Genomic DNA, 20,992 nt, shown 5'->3' on the forward strand with positions numbered 1-20,992 from the left:
ACCCTATTCTGTAGACGTAAACTTTTCATGAAGACTGCAATCTGTAAGCACCTGTATTTATTATAAGAATTTGTATTTACTATTTATATTTATTATTTAGCTATTAACATTGTTCTGTTACCACTTGGTACTATTTCTCTCCTTTACCTCAAACTCTAAGTTCCTACTAAGTTAGCCATGTTATTTATACCCAATCGTTGGATGTAATTGTATATTTGTTTAATTGTTCAATCTGTTTGATGTAATTTTCTGTTCCTTGTTCTGTGTAAACCGAAGTGGTATGCACTAGTGCATGAACTCCGGTATATAAAAGCCTTTAAATAAATAAATAAGAACAAAAGAACATAAGACTTGCCAAACTGGGTCAGACCAAAGGTAAATGAAGCTCAGTATTCTGTTTCCAACAGAGACCAATCCATGTCACAAGTACCTGGAAAGATCCCAAGGAATAGACAGATTCCAAGCTGCATGTCTCAGAGATAAGCAGTAGATTCTACAACTGTACCTTAATAATATTTATGGACTTTTCCTCCAGGAACTTGTCTAAACCATTTTCACACTAATAGCTTTCACCACATATTCTGGCCAGAAATTCCAGAGCTTAATTATGCATTGAATAAAACAATATTTTCTCTTATTAGTTTTAAATATACAGAATCACCTAGTAACTTCATTGCGTGTCCCCTAGACTTTGTACTTTTTGAAAGAGTAAACAACCAATTAACATTTATTCTTTTCACTCCACTCATTGTATTATAGAAGCAGTCTCTTCTCCAAGCTGAAGAGTCATAACCTCTTTAGCCTTTCCTCATAGGGGAATCATTCCATCTACTTTTATCATTTTGGTTGCCCTTCTCTGAGGCTTTTCTAATTCTGCTATGTCTTTCTTGAAATGTGGTGACCAGAACCTCACACAATACTGAAGATGAGGTTGCACCATGGAGTGATACAGAAACATTATGATATTTTTTGTTTTATTCTCCATTCCTTTAATATACTAGCATTCTATTTGCTTTCTTGGCTCATTTTGCACACCGAGCAGAAGATTTCAACATATTATCAAAAACGATTCCTTGATTCTTTTCCTGGATGGTGACTCCTATTGTGGAGCATTGCTGTTGTACCAGTGGACCCTTAACCTGCAAAGGTTAAGAGTTTACATCAGGCATGGCCGCGACCATGTGCATGCGCCGGGAACCGTGCGCACATGGATGTGAATATGGGTCTTAAAATCGACCCCTAAATGCATATGTTTTTATTTCTAAAAGTATGCATACTAGTTACCCTGCACACCTGAAGCAGGTGTGACTTTGTGCAACGTCATTTGTGCATATACTTGGACAATTACCTGAGAATTTTCAAAGCAAACTTATGTACTGGTTTGCTGTGAAAATCCTTGCAAAAGTCTACATGTACAATGCAGAAACCTAAATGCTCAGAAAGATCTCAAAAGAGAGGGGAAATGGAAAAGCAGCAGAGCGGGGCAAATGCTTAAAACTGGAAAAGCTAGCACATAAGGAAAAGGGGTAAACTGTGTGAATGTCCTGATCTGATGTAATCATTCTGCATTTCAAAATGTATCCCCTTTCCATGAGTAACTCTACTATTGACTTTATCATAGCTCCCCATAATAAACATTTAGTCTGCTTATTAAGCATACTTTTATATCTTCTGTCTTTCTTTTTCAAGCTATCTTCTTTTGATCTCCTCTTTATTTCCACTGTCTGTAATCTTGCTGCTTCCTTTAATCCAAAACCAATTTTTTCTCAGTTTTTTAATATCTGTACAAGAAAGTAACTGACATATTACCTATGTCAGTTACTTTCTTGATTCTGCTTCTGCGGTGATTTCATTCTGTTACCTCTTTCTTCATAACTTGATTACAGTAAAACTATACTCAGCCCAAGCTTGGCTGTTTTCTCTCCGCTTTATTTTCTCACTTTGTGATTATTTCTGAAACTTAGCTTTTATCTTTCTCTAACAATGTTTGGGCATCTTTGGCATCCACTCTCCAAGTCTTGTCTGAAGACCCAGTTCTTCAAGGTGACTCTTCGATGGTTTCTGTTAAACTCATCTAAAAAAGGGTTTCTCAACTCCTGCTCCATTGCCCAGCACAGGTCCCCAGGAACACGTCTGCCGGTCTGCGGTGACAGTGTTTAAAGGAGGATGAGGAAGAAGTAAGACCTGCCTTACAGCTGTACATTCTGCATAGTATCCTGAGCCACAGCCAGCAGAGACGTTCCAAGCCCTTTCCACTTGCACTGCGGACCTTTTCTTCCTAAAAGGGGCCAGCCCTGAGGTTCCATCTCTGGCAGGGAAGCAGCAGCTCAATGTTAATGAGCTAACATGAGACTGAGCTTAGGGTCTACTATGCTACTCTCAGGTCCCGTTCTCCTGAGCAGAAGCCCGGATGGGACGGGATCACCACGGGACTCAAGAGCAGGGAAAACACTGATTCTACTCGTGGAGCTGCAATTGCTCTCCTACCAGAGAACAGGGCTCAGCACTGGCCGCAACAATAACAAAATAAAATAATCATGGGGCAGGATTATCAATTGTTATGGTGCTGCTTGCTGGCTGGCTGGCAGAGGTAGGGAGAGAAAAGGAGTGTTCTTTTTTTTTTTTTATGATAAGGTAGTTGATTAAGTGGGAGGGAAAGTAGAGAATTACTTTTTTAAAAAAATGACCACCTGATGGCTGACTGGCTGGTGGAGGGAAGAAAGGAAAGGATTATTTTTTTGAATGATTAAAAGGTGGCTGGCTGGGAGGAAGAGGAAGCTATTTTTTTTCTTTTCTGAGGACAGTATTGTTGGCTGGTTGGGAAAAGAGGTGAGAAAGAGATGGCTTATATTTTAATAAGAACAACTTTTTTTTTTTCTTTATAAAACTGTGTTCTTAAACTGCTACTTACCTTATAAAATGGCACAGATCAGCTAGAGGATGACCGATGAGATTACAGACCAGGGTCCTTATTTTCTAAGGCTATCGCATGCCCGCGCTACCTACATCGGGGCGAAGTCGGCCCCGGAAGATGAGGAGTCGGGGCGACACCGGGGCTGACTCTGCGAGGATGGCGCGGACAGCAAAAAGGTAAGGAGCCTTTTCGCTGCCTATTTCGCGCTGAATAACTACACCTTTTATGGTGTAGTTATTCGGGGCGACGCCGGCAGCGATCGCACTGCGGCAGTGCGATTGCTGCCGGCTAGCGCAGGACCACCCCCCGTTTCACCCCCCCCCCCCGCACCTCCCGTTACCACCGGATTTTCTAAGTTCGCAGAACTTAGAAAATCCAGCCCTAGGTGGGGAAAGAAGTATATCATGAACCCCAGCTCTCTAATTTTCTGGGGCCCTGACCTTCCTGCTCATCCGTTCTGTAACTGGTCTTCAGAATTTAAAGAAGATAGTGACAGTTTCTGACATACAAAAGGTTGAGAAGCACATTTGTAATCACTCCACTTCTTGCATCTCTTGTATGTGTAAGCTCCTGGGTATGGGAGGGGCTACATAAATTACTCCAGCTCTTAGCTGTGTCATTGAGAATGGGCATGTATTAGGGATGAGCATTCAGATAATCAGAATTTGAAACATGAGACAAATAGGGCACCCCCAAATTAAACAAATCCTATTTGTTTCCTTTTTTAAAACAATCCCTGTTGGGTCTAGGCTCGAGAACAAGGTCTCGCCTAGGGAATAGGCCAAGGCCCAAAACAGTGACCGTGGCCTATGCCCAAGCATGATACCAGTGCCTCGGCTAGGCCTGAGACTGTGGACATGTCTGGGAATAGGCCAAGGCTTGAGCAAAGGCCCGACTCTCACTTACCTGATCTCTTGAGGATCCAATGCTGGGGAGTAATCCAGAGGCATCCTCAGCAGATGCATCATTTGAAGAAAAAATAAAGAAGACTACTATGAGGCTTGGGCTCTGGATTTTGGGATGGGCCATGGCCATGACATCAGGACTCAGCTTCAGGGCTGGGCCCTGGCATTGGGCCTGGGTCTGGGTAGAGGCCCAAGCATTGGAACACGGCATCAGGCCAGGGCCTGGGCTCTGGCCTAGGCCCTGGCCCCGGTGGTAGGACCAGGCCTCCCAGCCAGGACACAGCATCAGGCTTGGACTAAGGGCTAGGTTTTGAGCCTAGACTTGGGCCAAGTCAAGTCCCAGGGACAGGCCAGGTCCCACCACCTCAGCCTTGACTCAATTCCAGGCCAAATGCCAGAGCCTGGTCTGGAGGTCATGGCCCACTGCTAGGCCTTGGCCTAGGCCAGAGCCCTGGCTCAGGACTGGTACTAGTGCCCAGTTCGGAGGCCAGGTTCCAATGCCTGGGCCTTGACACAGACCCAGGGCCAATGCTAGGGTCCAGCTCTGAGGCCAGGTCCTGACACTGGAGCCCTTGGCCCAGGCCTAGAAGACAGAGCCCAATGTAGGAGTCTGATATTTCACTTTCAATGCATAGCCAGCATGGCTCTCTGCTTCAACAGCAGGGGGGAATGAAGAAAGGTGGATCTATATTCAGGCAACAATCAACAAGGACTGAATTACATAGTCTGAATAAACATATAAGCATGGGTGCAGCTTGCTTATTGCGGTGGTTAATACCCCTAACTAAATTAAGCTATTTCACTTAGATGCAGGTCCAACACTGCTCTCTACATTAATGGTGGGGGTGGAAGGGAAATAGAATAAAAAAAAGTTACTAAGAGCCAAGAGAAACAGATAAGTATGTGAGAGAAAAAAAAATGCGAAAGCTTGCTGGGCAGACTGGATGGGCCGTTTGGTCTTCTTCTGCTGTCATTTCTATGTTTCTATGTTTCTTTCTTCTTTCTTAAAATGACACATCTACTGGGGATGTAGCAGAGTAAATTACTTCTGATACATCCTCCTCAGCAAAGGGCACTATTTGGCTATAAGGCATCCTTCGGACCTGGACTTGGGCTTTGGCCCAGGCATCAGGAACCAGCCTCCAGACTGGGCCCTGGCAATGGGCGAGGGCCCTGGGCTCTATCCTAAACTGAGGGCTCTATCCTAAGCTGAGATAGAGCCAGAAGTCAGGCCTGGGTCCAGGCTCCAGCCTAAGCTGAGGCCCAGGTATTGTGACCCAAACTGGTCCCAGCATCAGGGTTGTACCCAGGCTCTGGCCTAAGCAGAGGAGCAAGTGTTGGGATGCCATTCATTGAGAACACACCAGAGTAAATTAACTCTAGCACATCCTCCTCAGTGGAGGGCAAAATTTGGCTGTACAGCCAGCGTTTGGCCTGGGCTTGGGCCTTGGCTGACACATCAGGATCGCTCTCCAGACTGGGCTCTAGAATTAGGCCTGTGCCTGGGCTCTGGCCTAGGCTGAAGCCCAGGTGTTGGGACCTGGTTTTCAGACTGGGCCCTGGCATCAGGCCTATACCCAGGCTCTTGCGCAAGCTGAGGATCTGGCATTAGGATCCAGCCTTCAGGCTGGGTCCTGGTGTTGGGCCTCGGGTTGGGCCAAGACCCAGGTATCAGAACCCAGACTCCGCACTGGGCCTTGGCATTGGGCCTGGGTTCAGGCTCTGACCTAAGCTGAGGTTCAGGTGTCAGGATTCAGAGTCCTGATTGAACCCCTGCATCAGGCCTGAGACATGGATGAGGATGAGGCTCCGGCATCGCCGCCTATGCCAAGGCTCTGGCATTGGGACCCAGCCTCCAGACTGGACCTTGGTGTCAGACCTGAGTCCGGGCTCTGGTGTAGGGCTTCAGGACCTTGGCCTACCTACAGGGCCTTTGTGTCAGGCCTGAGACTGGACCATGTCCAAGGCTCCAGCATCAGGTCTAGGGTTCAGTGTCCAGCGTAGGCTGAGGCTTTGGGACAAAGCCTCCAAGACAGAGTCTTGCACAGGGCCTAGGCTGAAGTTGAGGCAACCTACCTCAGTAAAGGCCTACACAAGGCTGAGGCTTCGGCCTGGGCCTAGGCCTCACCAGATGCTCCTTCCCGGACTGGGTAAGTGGGGGTAGGAAGGATCCAGGCCCCGGCATTTTTCTGGGTGGGAGAGATGGGTGGTGGTGACAGCAGGCCTCAGGAGACTCTGTCACTTTTTTTCTTGCTTTTTAAAAAATGTTTATTTTTGTGTTTTTTAAACTAAAGAAAAGAAAATATACATTAAATGAAACAAAATTCATGGTAATCCCCCTCACTAAGAACAAATTAAAAAACAAAAAATATTTTTCACCTCTGCACACCCCTAGCATGTATAAAATACCAACACAACAATAGCTTCTCTCAGAAAGTGGGAGTAGAGGCTGGAGAAGAAAAAATGAAATATTTTGTGAATTATATTATTATTATAATATAAGCAACATCAGTGCATGCAATATTATAAAACACATTTAGATTTTTATGCTGTATAGGAGACGTACCCCCATGGCATTATAGTAAAAGAAGCATTTATTAGCATTGGAAAAGAGGGAAACATTTGCTTTTTGCAACCCACTCTGTCCGTTCCTTCAGTTTTTAGATTAAGCAAATTAAGAATGAATTCCTAAAATCCCCATCTAAATTCTGGCCAGAATGTTAGCATATGATTTCTCATTTCAATATCATGAGATTGTTGAATACTCTAAATTCAATGAATTTTTCTGCAGTGGATTTAGTTGAGGAATGCAATTTCAAGATGCTTGGGGAATCTGCAATAACTTCTAGCACTCCACATGGAACAGGTCATTTAATTTTGCCTTATGGAGAAAATGTCAAAAACCTAACAAAACGATATAAAAATTCCCTCTCTATTCTGAATAAAGTTGTGACAAATCTTCTGATTATTTCCCCTAATGCTTATGGGATGTGAGGATTATACTAATATTGTTTATCTAACTACAAATATAAAATAAATCTCAGGTTCATCTTAAAATCACCCTGATTTCCCTTGCTACAAAATAACAACAGGCTGTACTTGCTTCAGTTACTGGATAGGAGCTGCAAGGACAGCTTAACAGCAAATAAAAAAAAACCTCTTATTTCTTTTTTTCTGTCTTTCAAGAGCCCCAAAACAGGTTGTAATTATTTTTCATCTTGTGGCTCTCCCTATCTGTCTCTCTTTCTCTCTCTCTGACTGGAAGACAGACTCTTCTTTTTAAATGGGATTAGTTAAAAAGTATCATTAGTATTCGGTCCCTAGCCTTTTATTGGCTATCACAATGAATATATAATGCATCACTTACCTAAACTTTTATGCAAAAGTATTCTATTTGTCACTAAATCAAAAGCAGTATCCAATACTATTGAAGGAAAGTTACTTATATTATTCCACCCCCTCTTGCTATAGCATTGACCAGCAAATGGCTTCCAAACAAGCCACTTCATTTACAACTATTAGGCTCTATTCTCCTTCCCATTGACTTCAGAGACCACCATAAACAGGAGCTGATTACCTTTCCTTTGTTTTCCAAAAGAGCATTTGCTGTCTTCTACAACTTAGGCATTTCCTGACTTCAGAAGGAAAGGACAGAAAATGTCTTTTTTTTTAAACTTAAATTATATCTTATCTAAGCAGGGAAACAATTTAAATTAATAAATGTGCCTAAGCCACTGACTTACACATGTTTCATTCATTTCTACTTAGATTATCACGACAGGGAGTTAATTTACATGGGTATCATCACAGGGTTATTTTAATCCAAATCTGGCATCTTCAGGGTGTCCAGAACCCTAATTCTCAACAAAATCCCCTGAATTTTCTATCACTTTCAGAGTCTCACTCAAAACTACACTTCATCCATGATCTTGTTCCTGTCCACTTCTCTGATCTTACTTATCATCTTTCCCGTTTATTTTCCCCTTCTAACGTTTCTGTCTGCACTTCTTGCGTTGACAGGGTCAGTGCAGTCAGTTGTTGTTGGTGGGGCACCATCTGTTAAGTCCATGGGGACTTAAGAAATCATATGTTTAGGTAACAGCTGCACTAGTGTTGCTGGTGAATTATTGTGACATCCTGTCTTTGGACATGGCAGGGGAGAGGTAATGGGTATGGATTAAATATGGACTCTTGTATTTTCAACTACCCAGGATGGTGGAATACAGTGGAAGAAGTTGACAAAAACTGCCTTGACTAAGGTTTGCTATCCTATAAGTGGTCGTGACTGGCAGCTGGGATAAATCCTTCATGGTGTGAACAGGAGTAACTGTGTAGACTGAATGGGCCAACTAGTTTCACTAGGAATCTAAATTTAAAGCTAAAAACGTGGATGGCTATGGGGGTGGAGTTAGGGTGGGATAAAAAGTTAGATGCTTATCTTTGATTTTCAGCACCAGGCACTTGTAACACAACAAGCTAAATCTAGGCAAATAAATAGAAGCCTTAAATTTGGGGCCCTTAATTCAGGGATATTTTCAGCTGAAAACTTAGGATCCTAAGTTCAGTTGAAAATAAGTACATAACTTGAGGACTTAACTTAGGTTCTTACATTTAGGCACAGAGCTTTTTTTGAACACTGGTCTCTTTGAGGTTGATACTCAAAAGCCATTTAGCCATTTAAGCAGCATATTAAAAGACGTATGAGCCTAAATTCTAGCTGCATAACTGGTTATGCAACTAGAATTTAGGGACATAAGTCAGGGGCATTTCTATTCTAGCTGCATAACCAGTTATGCAGTTATGCAGCTAGAATTTAGGGACATAAGTCAGGGGCATTTCGGGGATGGATGGGAGGAGTTTTGGGAAGGAGAAGAGTTAGCCGTAAATATTAACCGTTATTCGGAGTTAGCCGCGTAATTATGCAGTTCACTCTGGTCATGCGGCTAACCTGTCCTAAAATTAGACATAACATATGCGGTTAAATGTAATATACCCTGCTAATTAGCCACATATATTTATCCGGCTAACTAGCTGAGCCATTCAGCAGCTGAATATTGCTCCCAATTAGCCAGTTAGAAGAAGATTTACCACTATTGTTATAATCTCTGGATTCCCTTTTCAAAGGCATGAGTTATTATTCTCCTAAATGCTGACTTTTGAATATTTCAGACATTTATCTGGCTAAAATTTAAGCAGATGACATACAGAAATTCTGGGGGCATTCTAGGGTGGCGTTAAGGTACTTGAATAAGTTATCCAGTTAACTCTGATTTTCAGGGTTTGCTGTACAACTTTGTAACCTACCCCGGCGGACAGAAAACCTCTCTCGTGCAAGGTAACTGAAAAAATAATGTCATAATTAGTAAATAATAGGTTTTCTGAGATGTTTTCTCTCACTGGCAGTCCCAAAGGAGAACTTTTTCCTAACAGGTTCCTTAAATTAATTAGGGCCTGGAACTCACGGTTTAGTCTCACAGAGGTGGGAGGAGGGAGGGGAGGAACAGAAGCCAATTCATTTTATTAGAATAATAACAATTAGTAATTCCATCACTTAAATGATTTTTCTGTAGTTATATTAAATAAATAACATATTAAATTTAAAAAGCAATGTATCCAGCTGGCAAGACATATTAAATATGAACAGTTAAATTTTTGAATATGTTCAAAATCAGTTATAAAAAAAATGCTTTACAGAAGCTTCTCAACAGCAGGAATATGTTTATTCTTTTTGTCACCGTGATCTCACTTTTCAAGAGATCATTAAGTATCCTTCTCTTGGATTTTCTTCTCTTAAAGTACCTAGAGCTTTAAACATATCTATAGTTTTCCTAAGAATGTAATTCTTTGTTCTTTTGCTTTCTAAACAGATGGTTATATACCATAATTCCCTTCAGGTAAGTGTGGGAAATACGCGCTTGCCAGCAAGCCATTTCATCAGGGTTTAAACACTATCTTCCCTTCTCCCTGACCTTTGCGCTGAATAAAAGCATCACTTGTGCTTAAGCCTCTCTGCCTAGGAAAGGATACCTGACTATCATGTATTTCTCTGGCTTGTGCTTGGCCCTGAATTCCTGGGGGAGGGGCTGGGTGTTCCCTAGTCAGAGGCAGGACAAAGTCAGGAGGTATAGATTTCAGCAGCCAATGAAATGATCCATACAGCCCCCCTGAGCCAAGCCAATAGTGTGGTGATACGTCTGTTGCTATGTGGAAAGGAACCAATCATGTGATGACACATCATCTGCCTTTGTATGAATGTACAATAAAAGAGGGCTCTGAGGTGTGCTCAGTCCTTCTCTTCCTGCCTGCCATGAAAGCTGCCTGATGCGTCTTCTATTACCTCCATATTCTACAGGTAAGTATATTTCTTTTGGTGTTATTCACTTTATCTTACTTTAGCTCTGGCTTTTATTTTTCTATTGACTGTGTCTCCTGTATTCTGTCTTTTCTCAGGCCTGAGTTTAGATTAGTGTGTGTACACTTATCTTTATCTTGAAAATAACTTTCTTGCACTGGGCACCAATCAGAATTATCTTCTTCAGCATTCTCTTTTTAGTCTTTTTTCCATGTTCTATTTTTTCCCTACTAACCTGACAAACAGCATAACAGGAGAGAAAAAAGTGACCATATTCTCGCAACCATCTTCCACAAATTACACAAATCAGTGTCTTGCTAACATTTTCTGAGTCCTAGTTGTAAGACTTACTAGATGTTAAATAAAACTAAAGTGTCCCTATTTAGATCCTGGTATTAATATTGCCCCCTTTTTCTTCTTGTCTTTATCAATGTTGTTTCTTTTCTTTCTCTTATATTAGAGACGTGAGTCAAGATATTTTTTCTTTCTATGGTTTTCTTTATTAATCACATACTTTTAGTCACTCTTCTTATTTACATCACTTGTCTCCCAGGCTCTCTCTCTCTCTCTCTGTTGCTGCTCTTTCTGCCACTGACACATTTGTAGGTCAGGATTCCACTGGCTACTGGGAGTTCTACTCTCTTACTGAAATGAAACTTTCATTACTGACAGGTTTTAAACTCTTTCAGAAGAAATGGATGCTTCCATTCAATTTTTCAGATGTGAGCTTTATTCAGTCAGACTAAAGCTTTGGTCCCAATTTCTCTTTCACTTAAACAGAAAAATAGCCAAATCTCTGTCAGTATTGTACAGTCAGTTTTTATCTATTTTTTTTTTTAGACATAGAGAGATTTTTGTACAAGTTATTTAAACTAATAGCCCATTTACTTTACTAATTTCAGTTATTTTTCACTCGAAGTCTGAAAAAGGGAAAAAAAAATAATTTCCCACAAATTTGCCCAATAAACAAACAGCAATTTTAAAACGAGCTTGCTTGCACCCATATATGTGCTTATTGGCACATGAGCAAAGATACGTTGGAATTTTTAGTCATGCGCACTTATGCACATGTGTTGTAAAATACACCAAATGCACCTAAGTATGCTCCTAAGTTTAAGAGGTTATTCGAGCACTAGTGCACTTGTGTCTTCCATAGGACTTCATCTGCTTTTACCAGTGGCGTGTGGTCAGGGCCTTCAAAGGATTCAGTGAATCCCTGGTCCCAACTATTTCCTTAATATATTTGGGTTTTGGGGTTTTTTTTGTAACATTTGTTTTCTTTGAGTTGGGCAATGGGCAGTGATAAATCAAGCCGATACTGCCCTCAACCATGCTATTCATAGGCGGCCTGGCAGCAGGAGTCGCATTGAAGTGAATGTCATCTCCTGCTGCTGCAGATACGATCTTGCAGTTCTTATTTCAAGATCGTACCCATGGTAGCAGATGACTTTGCATCAGTGTGCCTGTTGCTAGAAGCCATGTGACAAACAATGCGTGATCTGGCAGGCTACCGCAGAGCCCATTCTGTTGCCTGCTGGGGAAGAAAGTAAATCCTGTGGCTGCCAGTGAAGCCCATCACATTGACAGCTGAAGATGAGTATTGCAGACCAGTGTGGAGCCCATACTGTGACTGCCAAAGGAAGGACCTGCGTCCCTGCAGCATGACAAAGAGATAGACACATGACCGGGAGGCCTTCAGTCTGAGTGAGCGAGAGTGAGTGTGTATAACAGTGAACAAGCCACTGAATGAGAAAGAGTACCTATGTGTATAGATATATGAGAGCCACAGAGTATGTGAGAGTGCCTGTGTGTGTGAGGGAGAGAGAGCCACTGAGTGTGTGTGTGTGTGTGTGCATGTTTGTAAAGGAGAGAGAGACACTGAGTGTGTGTGTGTGCGCATGCGTGTGAGGGAGAGAGTGCCTTTTTTGTGTGAGTGCATGACTGAATCTTTTGTGTATGATAGCCATAGTGTAAGAGAGTACGTTTTTTGTGTGAGAAAGTGCCCTTGTGTATAAGAGCCACTGAGTGTGGAAGATTGCCATGAGTGTGTGAGGGTGAATGAGCTACTGAGTGTGAGAGAGTGCCTGTGTGTGTGTGGGAGAGAGAGAGCCACTGAATGTGAGTGTGTCTTTGAATATGTCTGTGTATGTGCATGAAAGAGAATGAGCATGTGTTAAGAGTGTGTATATGGGGAAGAGAAATAGGATAATGTTTGTCCATCCTCTCCCTGCCAACTAATCAGGGCAACTGGGAATCAAAAGTTCTCAGTTATGGAGTGCAGTGGATGTGGGGTTTTTTAAATTCCTTTTAGTTAAAATTGTTGGATAATTTTTATATGCCTGCTTTTTTAAATATTGATGTAATATTTGCAGTGCTGCTCTTTCCTGGGTAGAATGGTTGATGTTTGAGTCCTGGCAGATTTGTCTCTTGGGGTAACTGTATTCTTGACAGACTGTAATAGCTTTTATTGGATCTATGTAAGTATTATAAAAAATACTGTACATGAGCTATTGAGACAAAATGGAACCCATCTTTAGCTGTGAATGTCTCTGAACTGACATCTGAAGAAGGGACCTGTCTAGTTTTAAAAGCTTTTGTACAACATTTTTAGGTACAGGTTATTTTTATTTTATTTTTGCAGGTATTTTTAGGCAGATGACTTGTTCTGTTTACCGAATAGGTGGTATGTCAGTATTTTAGGGCCTATTGTAATATTTTCAGTGTTGCCTTTTTATAGGAAGTTTTGTTACTATCTGAGTGCTGGCAGTTAATGTTGCTCTGGTGTGAGAGGTTTACTATAATGTAATTTGTTTATCCATAGCTTTCTTAGGGTCAAGCCTATATCCAGTGCATATCACAAAAGGCCTAATATCTATTGGGTTCCAACTGTCTTTTGTATGTTGGGGAGAGGAGATAGAGGAAGTGAAGACTTGGGGGATGAGGGGGTGTAGGCAGGGAGAGGTGATGGAGGGAATGAGGCTGCTTGTTACTCGGGGGGGGGGGGGGGGGGGGGGAGGAAGGGATGGAGATGGAAGTGGAGAGGGGGCTGAGGGAGCGAGACTGAATCCCTTACTATAAATGTCACCCACTGCAGCAGATTTTAAAACATGCTTGCATGAGGCACATTCCCAGTTTTTCAATTAGTTCACCAGTTTGTCCTGTTAATACTGAGGTCCTTCAGATCCCACTGGCTCTTCATCCGTCACATCACCCATTTGATCTGCATCTCTCTCCCTGTTCTATAAGCCTAAAACTCAAGATCTAAAGACTTGCTCCTCATCAGGAGCAGCAGTAATGTTATACAGATATTTCCATGCATGCGTCGTGGTTTTCGGGTTAAAAATATGGAGGTACACATGTAAGTCTTGCCACACCCCAGAACGCCCACACCCTGCCACTTTTCTGCCCCCTAATTCTTCACACGTGTATGGGTAGGTATTTTGTGGCTTTTTAAAATCCAGGTTGCTTGCACATGGCCCATTTAAGTGCGTTTGTGGGGATTTTTGCCTGAGCAATTCTTTTAAAATTGACCAAAATTATCTAATGCTACCCTTATCTTTCAGGAACCAATGTTTTTTTTAACACTAGAGAAGAACAATTATTCACTTCTCCCATTTATATGTTTTTTTTCCCCAAATACCTCAATCCCTTTTTAAAATGTTTGTGCTTCATAGTATTGTTCCTTTTTTGAATATTTTTTTTTCCTTTTAGGCTGCTCAAATTTCTCATAAAGAACACTTCTCCCTAACATCTCTCTTCTCCCTCCAACTCTCACTACTGTACATCTCTCTTTACAGTACAGGAATCTTTAGATGGCATCTCTGTCAGTAAAATAGTTCTAACTAGTTCCTAATTTGCCCATCAATTGGTCTTGTGGGTTTTCCTCAGTATCCTTATAGATGCATATACAGTTAGTACAGAATATTGGTTTTCCCAAAAAATCCTTAATATTTCCCCACAAACCATAGGGAAACCAGTCACAGTGTTCTCTTGGTGTCACTCTGCCATACTTTATAATGTCTCAAAAAATATTTTAATGGATGAAGTGGTAGTTTCATATCATACATACAGGTACCATCCCGGTCACCATTCAATGTTGTAATCATTAACTGACCACCATCTCCCTATTTTTTTATATATAGTGAAACTCCAAAAAACGTTTTATGTAAATTGTAAATTAGAACCGTGAAAAACTCAATTCAAACTGGATACTTCAATAGCACAGTAAAAGGTTTTATATTCGGCTGCACATAATAAAATGTTCCTGAAACCCTTACCAAATTATTTGGTAACAATTCCTTCTCCCCAGATATGTTTTGTACTTAGCCACACATAATCTAGTATATCCTGAAGGCACCTAAAATTCTTATCTGATAATTTGGTAGCGACTCCTTCTCCCCTTATTTTTACTGTGCTATTGAAGTATCCAGTTTGAACTGAGTTTTTCACGGTTCTAATTTACAATTTACATAAAAAGTTTTTTGGAGTTTCACTATATATAAAAAAAATAGGGGGATAGTGGTCAGTTAATGATTACAACATTGAATGGTAACCAGGATGGCACCTGTACGTATGATATGAAACTACCACCTCCTCCATTAAAATATTTTTTGAGATGTTTGTCTTTGTAAATTCAAAAAAATACAGTTGTTTTGATTTAATTATTTTTGCGAGTTTATTGTGTGGATTTAGTTGAGTCTACTCACATTTGGGCAAATATTTTTTTGTTTGGATACTTTATAATGTGGCATTTTAATTCTCTGTCACAAAGCTCTTCTTGAAGCAGGCACAGTTAAAATAGAAATGTTAGATTCAAGTAGAAGCTGGAGGTGAACTTTGGTCTGGAGCCCTAATGTTTCTATGTGTTTGCTGTGAACACCTCCTCCAGAGCCCAACCGTCTTGCTCCAAATAAATGTCCCTTTTCCAATGGAGAAGTGACTAGGATCTGCCCAGGGCATCCAACATTAAACTTGATCCCATTTGTTTATTCATCGCATTCACAGCACTGGGTCAAATATCTTCTGTGTGTTCATCCTTATGTATATCATTGTGGCAGAGGCTTGCCCATGGCCTCTGGCTGCTTATTATGCCCCCAACCTGCTTTAAAAAAACAAACAAACAAACAAACAACAACTTTATATTTATTTCCCCTCTAGGTGTCTTTACTTATTCCCTGCAATGACAGTGCTGGTGCATTGTTTCTAGTATCACCCCAGTTAACATCAGTGCTATAGGGTTACCCACCATTTTTTGTAATTATGTTCCCTGGTGGCTTAGTGTTCCATTGCTCCTGTGAAGCCTGTTCTACTTCCGTGGGGGGGGGGGGGGGGGGGGGGGATCCTGTAAATGTCTCCTAGACATTATTTTAAGCAGAGGGGAATTTCCTAAGGCTCCCCTGGCTTTATGTTCTTGGGTTTTTTTTTTTTTTTTCCAAGCTAGGTTGAGAGAACATTGCACAAATCTCATCTTTGTGTGAGTTTCCTCACTCCGAAGGTCATGAAATCTTCACAAGTGAGCACTGTTCTGTTCGTACATCTCACTTTGAATGTCAAAGTGGCCCCTAACCCCTACACAAATACCTAAACCTCACCTCAAGTGAGTAGGTAGGCCTCATATAGAGGTATAAATACCTACCTAGTATGAGGGCATTATGGCTAGTCTCTCTCTCTCTCTCTCTCTCTCTCCCCCCCTCTTTCCCTCTCTCTCTCCCCTCCCCCCCCCATGATTGTAGAAAGGCCCTAATAGCTAGGCTGGATCTCCAGCAGCTTAAAATGGTCCCCCCTCTGGTTGTAGGAAATACAACAATTCTGGCACTTATGGCAAAGTGTGAAAAGGTTAGTGTAGTTTGTGCTAATACCTATGTGAAGTGCTAAGATAGTGCACTTTCCAATAAACTGTCTATTACCATAAAACACACCCCTTTTCCTATCGCATACGATATTTAGTGCATTTTGATAAATCCAGGCCTTAGCCAGATAAGTTTATCTGGCTAATTTTGCAAGCTGGGCACCAGCTGAATATTGTCTCCTCTGCCTTTTATTCCTAATTATCATTTTATTATTTTGTGTGAAATATCTCACCCCTCAAGGTCAGGGTAAAACATTCAGTTTCAATGGAAAATAGAAAAAATATATATTTTCTTGAAAAAAGATGATCTGTACAGAATAATTTACCTGTTGTTAAACACGGAGAGGGCAATTTTCAGAATTTTTTGCTGGTAAACACGTTTAAACATGTAAAAATAGTTTGAAATCCCTACCCCCAGCCTGAACAAATAAAAGTATACATGTTTTTTATAGACAAATCAAAACAACAAAGAGCACTAAGTAGTTCCTATAAATGAAAATCCAAAAGCACAAAAGGCACCACCTATATCACTTGAAAATCGCGTATGGCGCGCAAAAAGACTTAAATGTATGAGTAAAGAGAAAAATGTTTCTTAAAGTAAGAGCCGCATCTGCAAGCCTGACGACGTGTTCAACCAAACCAGGTTGAACCGTCCGGTCTGTTCTTCATTTGCGGCTCTTACCCGGCTGTGAAGCCTGATAGTGACTGTTGTGGGCTGTTAAGCCTGAAAGAAGCATTTTTGTAGATAACAAGTATTTATAAATTGTAACCAATGTCCCAATGTCCCGTCGTCAGGCTTGCAGATGCGGCTCTTACTTTAAGAAACATTTTTCTCTTTACTCATACATTTAAGTCTTTTTGTGCACCATAAGTGATTTTCAAGTAATATAGGTAGTGCCTTTTGTGCTTTTGGATTTTATACACAAATGCCAGTTTGGGGGCTAACTTATCTGGCTAACTCTTGTTGTGCTTTAGAGCAGTTCTAAACTTATCAGCATAATATCTGAAAATGGACCCTATAGTCTCCAATTAATGCAAATTGGTCTCATGGATATTTGTGGAAATCCTGAAAATCTGACTTGCTGTGGAGTCACCATGAGAAGTCTGGGAAGTCCTGCACTATTAGCATACAATTTCTTAGGCAACCATTGTAGCTAGGTGACTGACCTATAACATTTAAGTAAAAATAGATTACTATATCAAAAAGGGCTCAGAAAATAATATTTTATTCTCGGAGGGTTTGTTTTTTTTTTGTTGGATTTTTATTTTTTTGGCCTGGCAGTTGTTGCTTCCTCCTTCCAGCTCAGTTGGGTTTGGGCTGGGAATCAGGAGCATACGTCTTCATTCTCAGTTATCCAGGGTATTTTGCCCTTATTTTATATTTCAATTCTCCCTTTCAGCTGGTCATTGCGGCCATGCTCCTTTCCGAGTATGCAGCTCTGGTGCCTTAGTCTGGTTGCTAAGAGGTCTATATTCAGCTGCATCCTGGCTAGGAATGTTAGCTGCAGGAGCCATCAAAATCTGGACTGAAAAGTAAAATGCAGTGGTCAGCATCAGTGACTCCTCCTCGCTGCCACAGACCTCTTCTGCTACCAGGGACAGTAACTTTTAAACAGCCGAGTGGGCTTAAAAAGGGGATGTCTGAACATTAACGGCCACATTTTTAAAACCCGGCATGTGCCAGTACTGGCAGACTTGCGCGAGGCTGGGCCGTACCGTGCGCTGAGTGCATTTTCGGAGTGGGCACAGCAATGCGCGCATCTCCCGGCACATGCGGAGGTGCCTGGTTCCTAAAAAGGGGGTAGGCTGGGGGAGAGCCGGGGCGGAGTCTGGGAGGGGTGGGGGCGGGGTCCCAGCTGGCACACAGACCTTCTGCTCGTGAGAGCAGGTAAGTTTTAAAACAAAAATAATGTAGGTGAGTGGGGGGGGGGAGGGGAAAAGGGGAGGAAGGATAGTTATGGGGGGAGGGAACTGGGGAAGGCCCGATCGCATCACTGAATGCTTTTAAATAAAATCTGCCCCTCCCCCCTTTGTGCGTGCAAGCGAGCACCCGTGTGCACATGGGCACCGCAAAATATAAAATCAGGTGCGCGTGCTATAAAATCGGTGCGTCCTTTTTAAAATTTACCTTTAAGGCGGCCTCTGCTGTCACCCTGAACCCTCCTCTTCAGTTTGTTGCTCCTGGTCATGCCTTCCTTTCCTGCCTCACAGATCTGCCTTGTCTTGAGGCCATCGGACTGCCCTCCCTTGCTGCCTTCTCTGTGACCACTGGACCTGCCTTTTACCGATGCTACAGCTCCAACCTGCAGTGCCTCTGCTGCTGCTGCCGCCGCTAAGTGATTCTAAGAGACCTGTATTGTGTGTGGGGGAGGGGGAGCATCACACAATAAGTTTAGTGAGGAGGTCTGGGAAAGCTGGAGACCTAGGGAGTAGGGGTTGGGGGCTGGAGGAGAGCAAGGACTCTTGTTATTTTTCTTGGGGGGAAGGCCTTCCTTCTCTTTGCCTAGCACCCTCCTCCATGACGAATAATGTAAGAAATAATGACATTAATTGTAAGAACTAGGGGTGGAGTTGGAGACAATGTGCATGCTCTGCCCCCCTCCCCCCCCTCCCCCCCAACAGGCATTCCATTTCCTTTGGTTAAAATCCTTGTTTTAGTAATACTAATTGACTTCTTTGACACACAAATCCTCTTCAAAACTGGAAATAAAAATGGTCAGGGTCCTAATCTTTAAACAAATGAAGAATTGCCAACCCGGTCCATCTTTAGATTCTTTATAAAGAAGCTTCGTTTTGGTTTGCCAAACAAAATGAAATTCCAACTAGTATATGGGTGACAGCAAACACCTCTGTATTGATATCACTGTCTGGGCATTTTCTAAAGCAAAATTTCTGCAGCGGTGACAAAGATGAAATACAGTAATTGACAGCATAGATTGAGCACTAATATGTTTCTGAGTATTGCTGTCCCTAAAATGAGTCATATCAGAAATCAAAGGCTTAGAAATGGACACAGTAGGTGCTGAAGAACCAATGGGGAACAAATACATTATCTTTTGTTCAAAAAACTGATAAACCATATAATATAGAACTTTTTTCCTTAATGCTATATTTTTTGTACTTTAGAACAGCACTACACCCTCATAGTTGACTGTTTCTCTACAATCAGTGTTTTTGTAACCTATTCTGAAATGACATTTTAGAAAGTAGGCTTTCAAAAAAGTTAAAACACAGTTATTCTTAGTGAGGCAAGAAAAAAATGGAAAGCATGCCAGATTATGGTAGAGCAATCAAAATTGTTCATATAAATAGTTTAAAAGTATTGGGATCACCAGAGACATGTAGGATTGGGTTCAATGATGCACTTATACTGTATTTCAAAAGGAATTGTGGTTTTTGGCCCTCTACGAAGGACTGAGTCTGCAATGATGGTTTATAGAGGGAAGAGAGTGGGGATTTATTAGGAAAATATGCCCGGCACCTATGAAAGAAGCCTCCTGGCGCTTCAGCTTCAAAATCCCCCTCATGAATGCCAGTGAGCAAGACTGGGACAGATTCTGACTGGGATGTAAACTCATATGAGGAGGGAAGCAAGCTAAGCCAAAAAAAGAATATATTAGTGTAAACTGTACAAAAGGAGTTTTCTTAATTTGTACAATGTACAACCCTAATCTCTTCTTGCTTTGTTTTTGTTCAGATTACAAGAACTGCGCAATAGAACCTATGCAAGTGAAAGACAAAAAATGTCAAATAAAACGCTAATAATTCAGGGCGCATCATCTTCCACTTTGTCGTTAAAAAGTAGTCAATAATAAAAGTGTGCCCTATACCTTTCGAATACCTTCCGGAGATTCTTGAACATTGTTCTCTGATCCATTACTTCGGTTAATCATCCGCCACATTTGGGAATACATGCTGTCTCTCTCAAAAGGATTCATCCCCTTCACCCGAACATGGTCGTAAACTGCTGAGTCGAAGACAGTGCCATAAGGAATATCTGTCTGCTTTGAAAGATCCTGGAGAGACCTTAATCATTGGAGAAAAACAGAGACAGAAGAAGAAATGATGAAGCTATAGGCAATTGAAATGAGCACATAGGAAAACAGCTGTCAAGTCAAAGAAAGACAAAAAAAACCCAAGGCTAAGAGAATCAAATTGTGGTTTATGACATGGAGAAGAGTGCTGGGGAAAATAAAAAAGAACTGAAGCAAAACAGAAAATGTAGTAAAACTGGATAGTAATCCTATAGTAATAAGTACTTTGCAAGAGTATAGAACTTTTGTAGCATAACTGAACCCAGTATAAAATGGGCTGGGAACATGAATGATTCTACTTTGCTTAATGACAAACTTGAAACAAAAAGACTAGGACCAGCTACCTCTCTCAGTTTAGCCTCTGGCCCCACAAACATTCAATTCAAGCATCATTGGGCAACTGCAAGTTTCTCTGAAGTATTTAATTGACATACAGATGTGTAAAACAGCTGGCAGCAGTATTGGTACAATTGAACTGGTATCTGAAATGTATTGTAAAGACATTCAAAAAACGTCATATTTTATTTAGGTTTTCTTATGTAGGCAGCAGCAGCAGAAAGACTTGAAAGGATGAGCTGAAAAATATTAGGCACCCAGTGGATAGCAGATAGAAGCCATATTGGACCAGAGAAAACCCATTTTTTTTGCTTGTTGTTATACTTTTGAATGTTCCAGTGCCAGAATAATCCAAAGATTGTCTGGCATATTGCATTACACCATTTGACTTTTCTATGGAACCTTTCTCGAGAGCACCATACAATAACGCCCAAATGTTCGATGCCTGGTGTGCAGAATATCCGAGGTATATGGATGTGGCCGGGCCGTGCGCATGGTGAGTGCATTTTAGAAGTGGTCGGGCCATGCGCATATCCCCCGGTATGTGCAGAAGTGCCAGGCCAGCGAAAAGGGGTGGGGCATGGGCGGGGAGGGGCAGGGGCA

At 41.6% G+C, this 20,992-nt stretch overlaps 1 protein-coding gene across 1 annotated transcript in view; it reads right to left on the reverse strand.

The window, feature by feature from the left end:
* GRID2 (glutamate ionotropic receptor delta type subunit 2) overlaps positions 1 to 20,992 on the reverse strand; it is a 2,300,191-nt gene that overhangs the window by 302,531 nt on the left and 1,976,668 nt on the right. Inside the window, exon 13 of the mRNA XM_029609341.1 lies at positions 19,850 to 20,045. Within this exon, the coding sequence (XP_029465201.1) occupies positions 19,850 to 20,045 (196 nt within the window). The remainder of the gene's footprint in view (positions 1 to 19,849; positions 20,046 to 20,992) is intronic.

Source organism: Rhinatrema bivittatum, chromosome 1, assembly GCF_901001135.1.
Source record: "Rhinatrema bivittatum chromosome 1, aRhiBiv1.1, whole genome shotgun sequence".
Classification (NCBI taxonomy): domain Eukaryota; kingdom Metazoa; phylum Chordata; class Amphibia; order Gymnophiona; family Rhinatrematidae; genus Rhinatrema; species Rhinatrema bivittatum.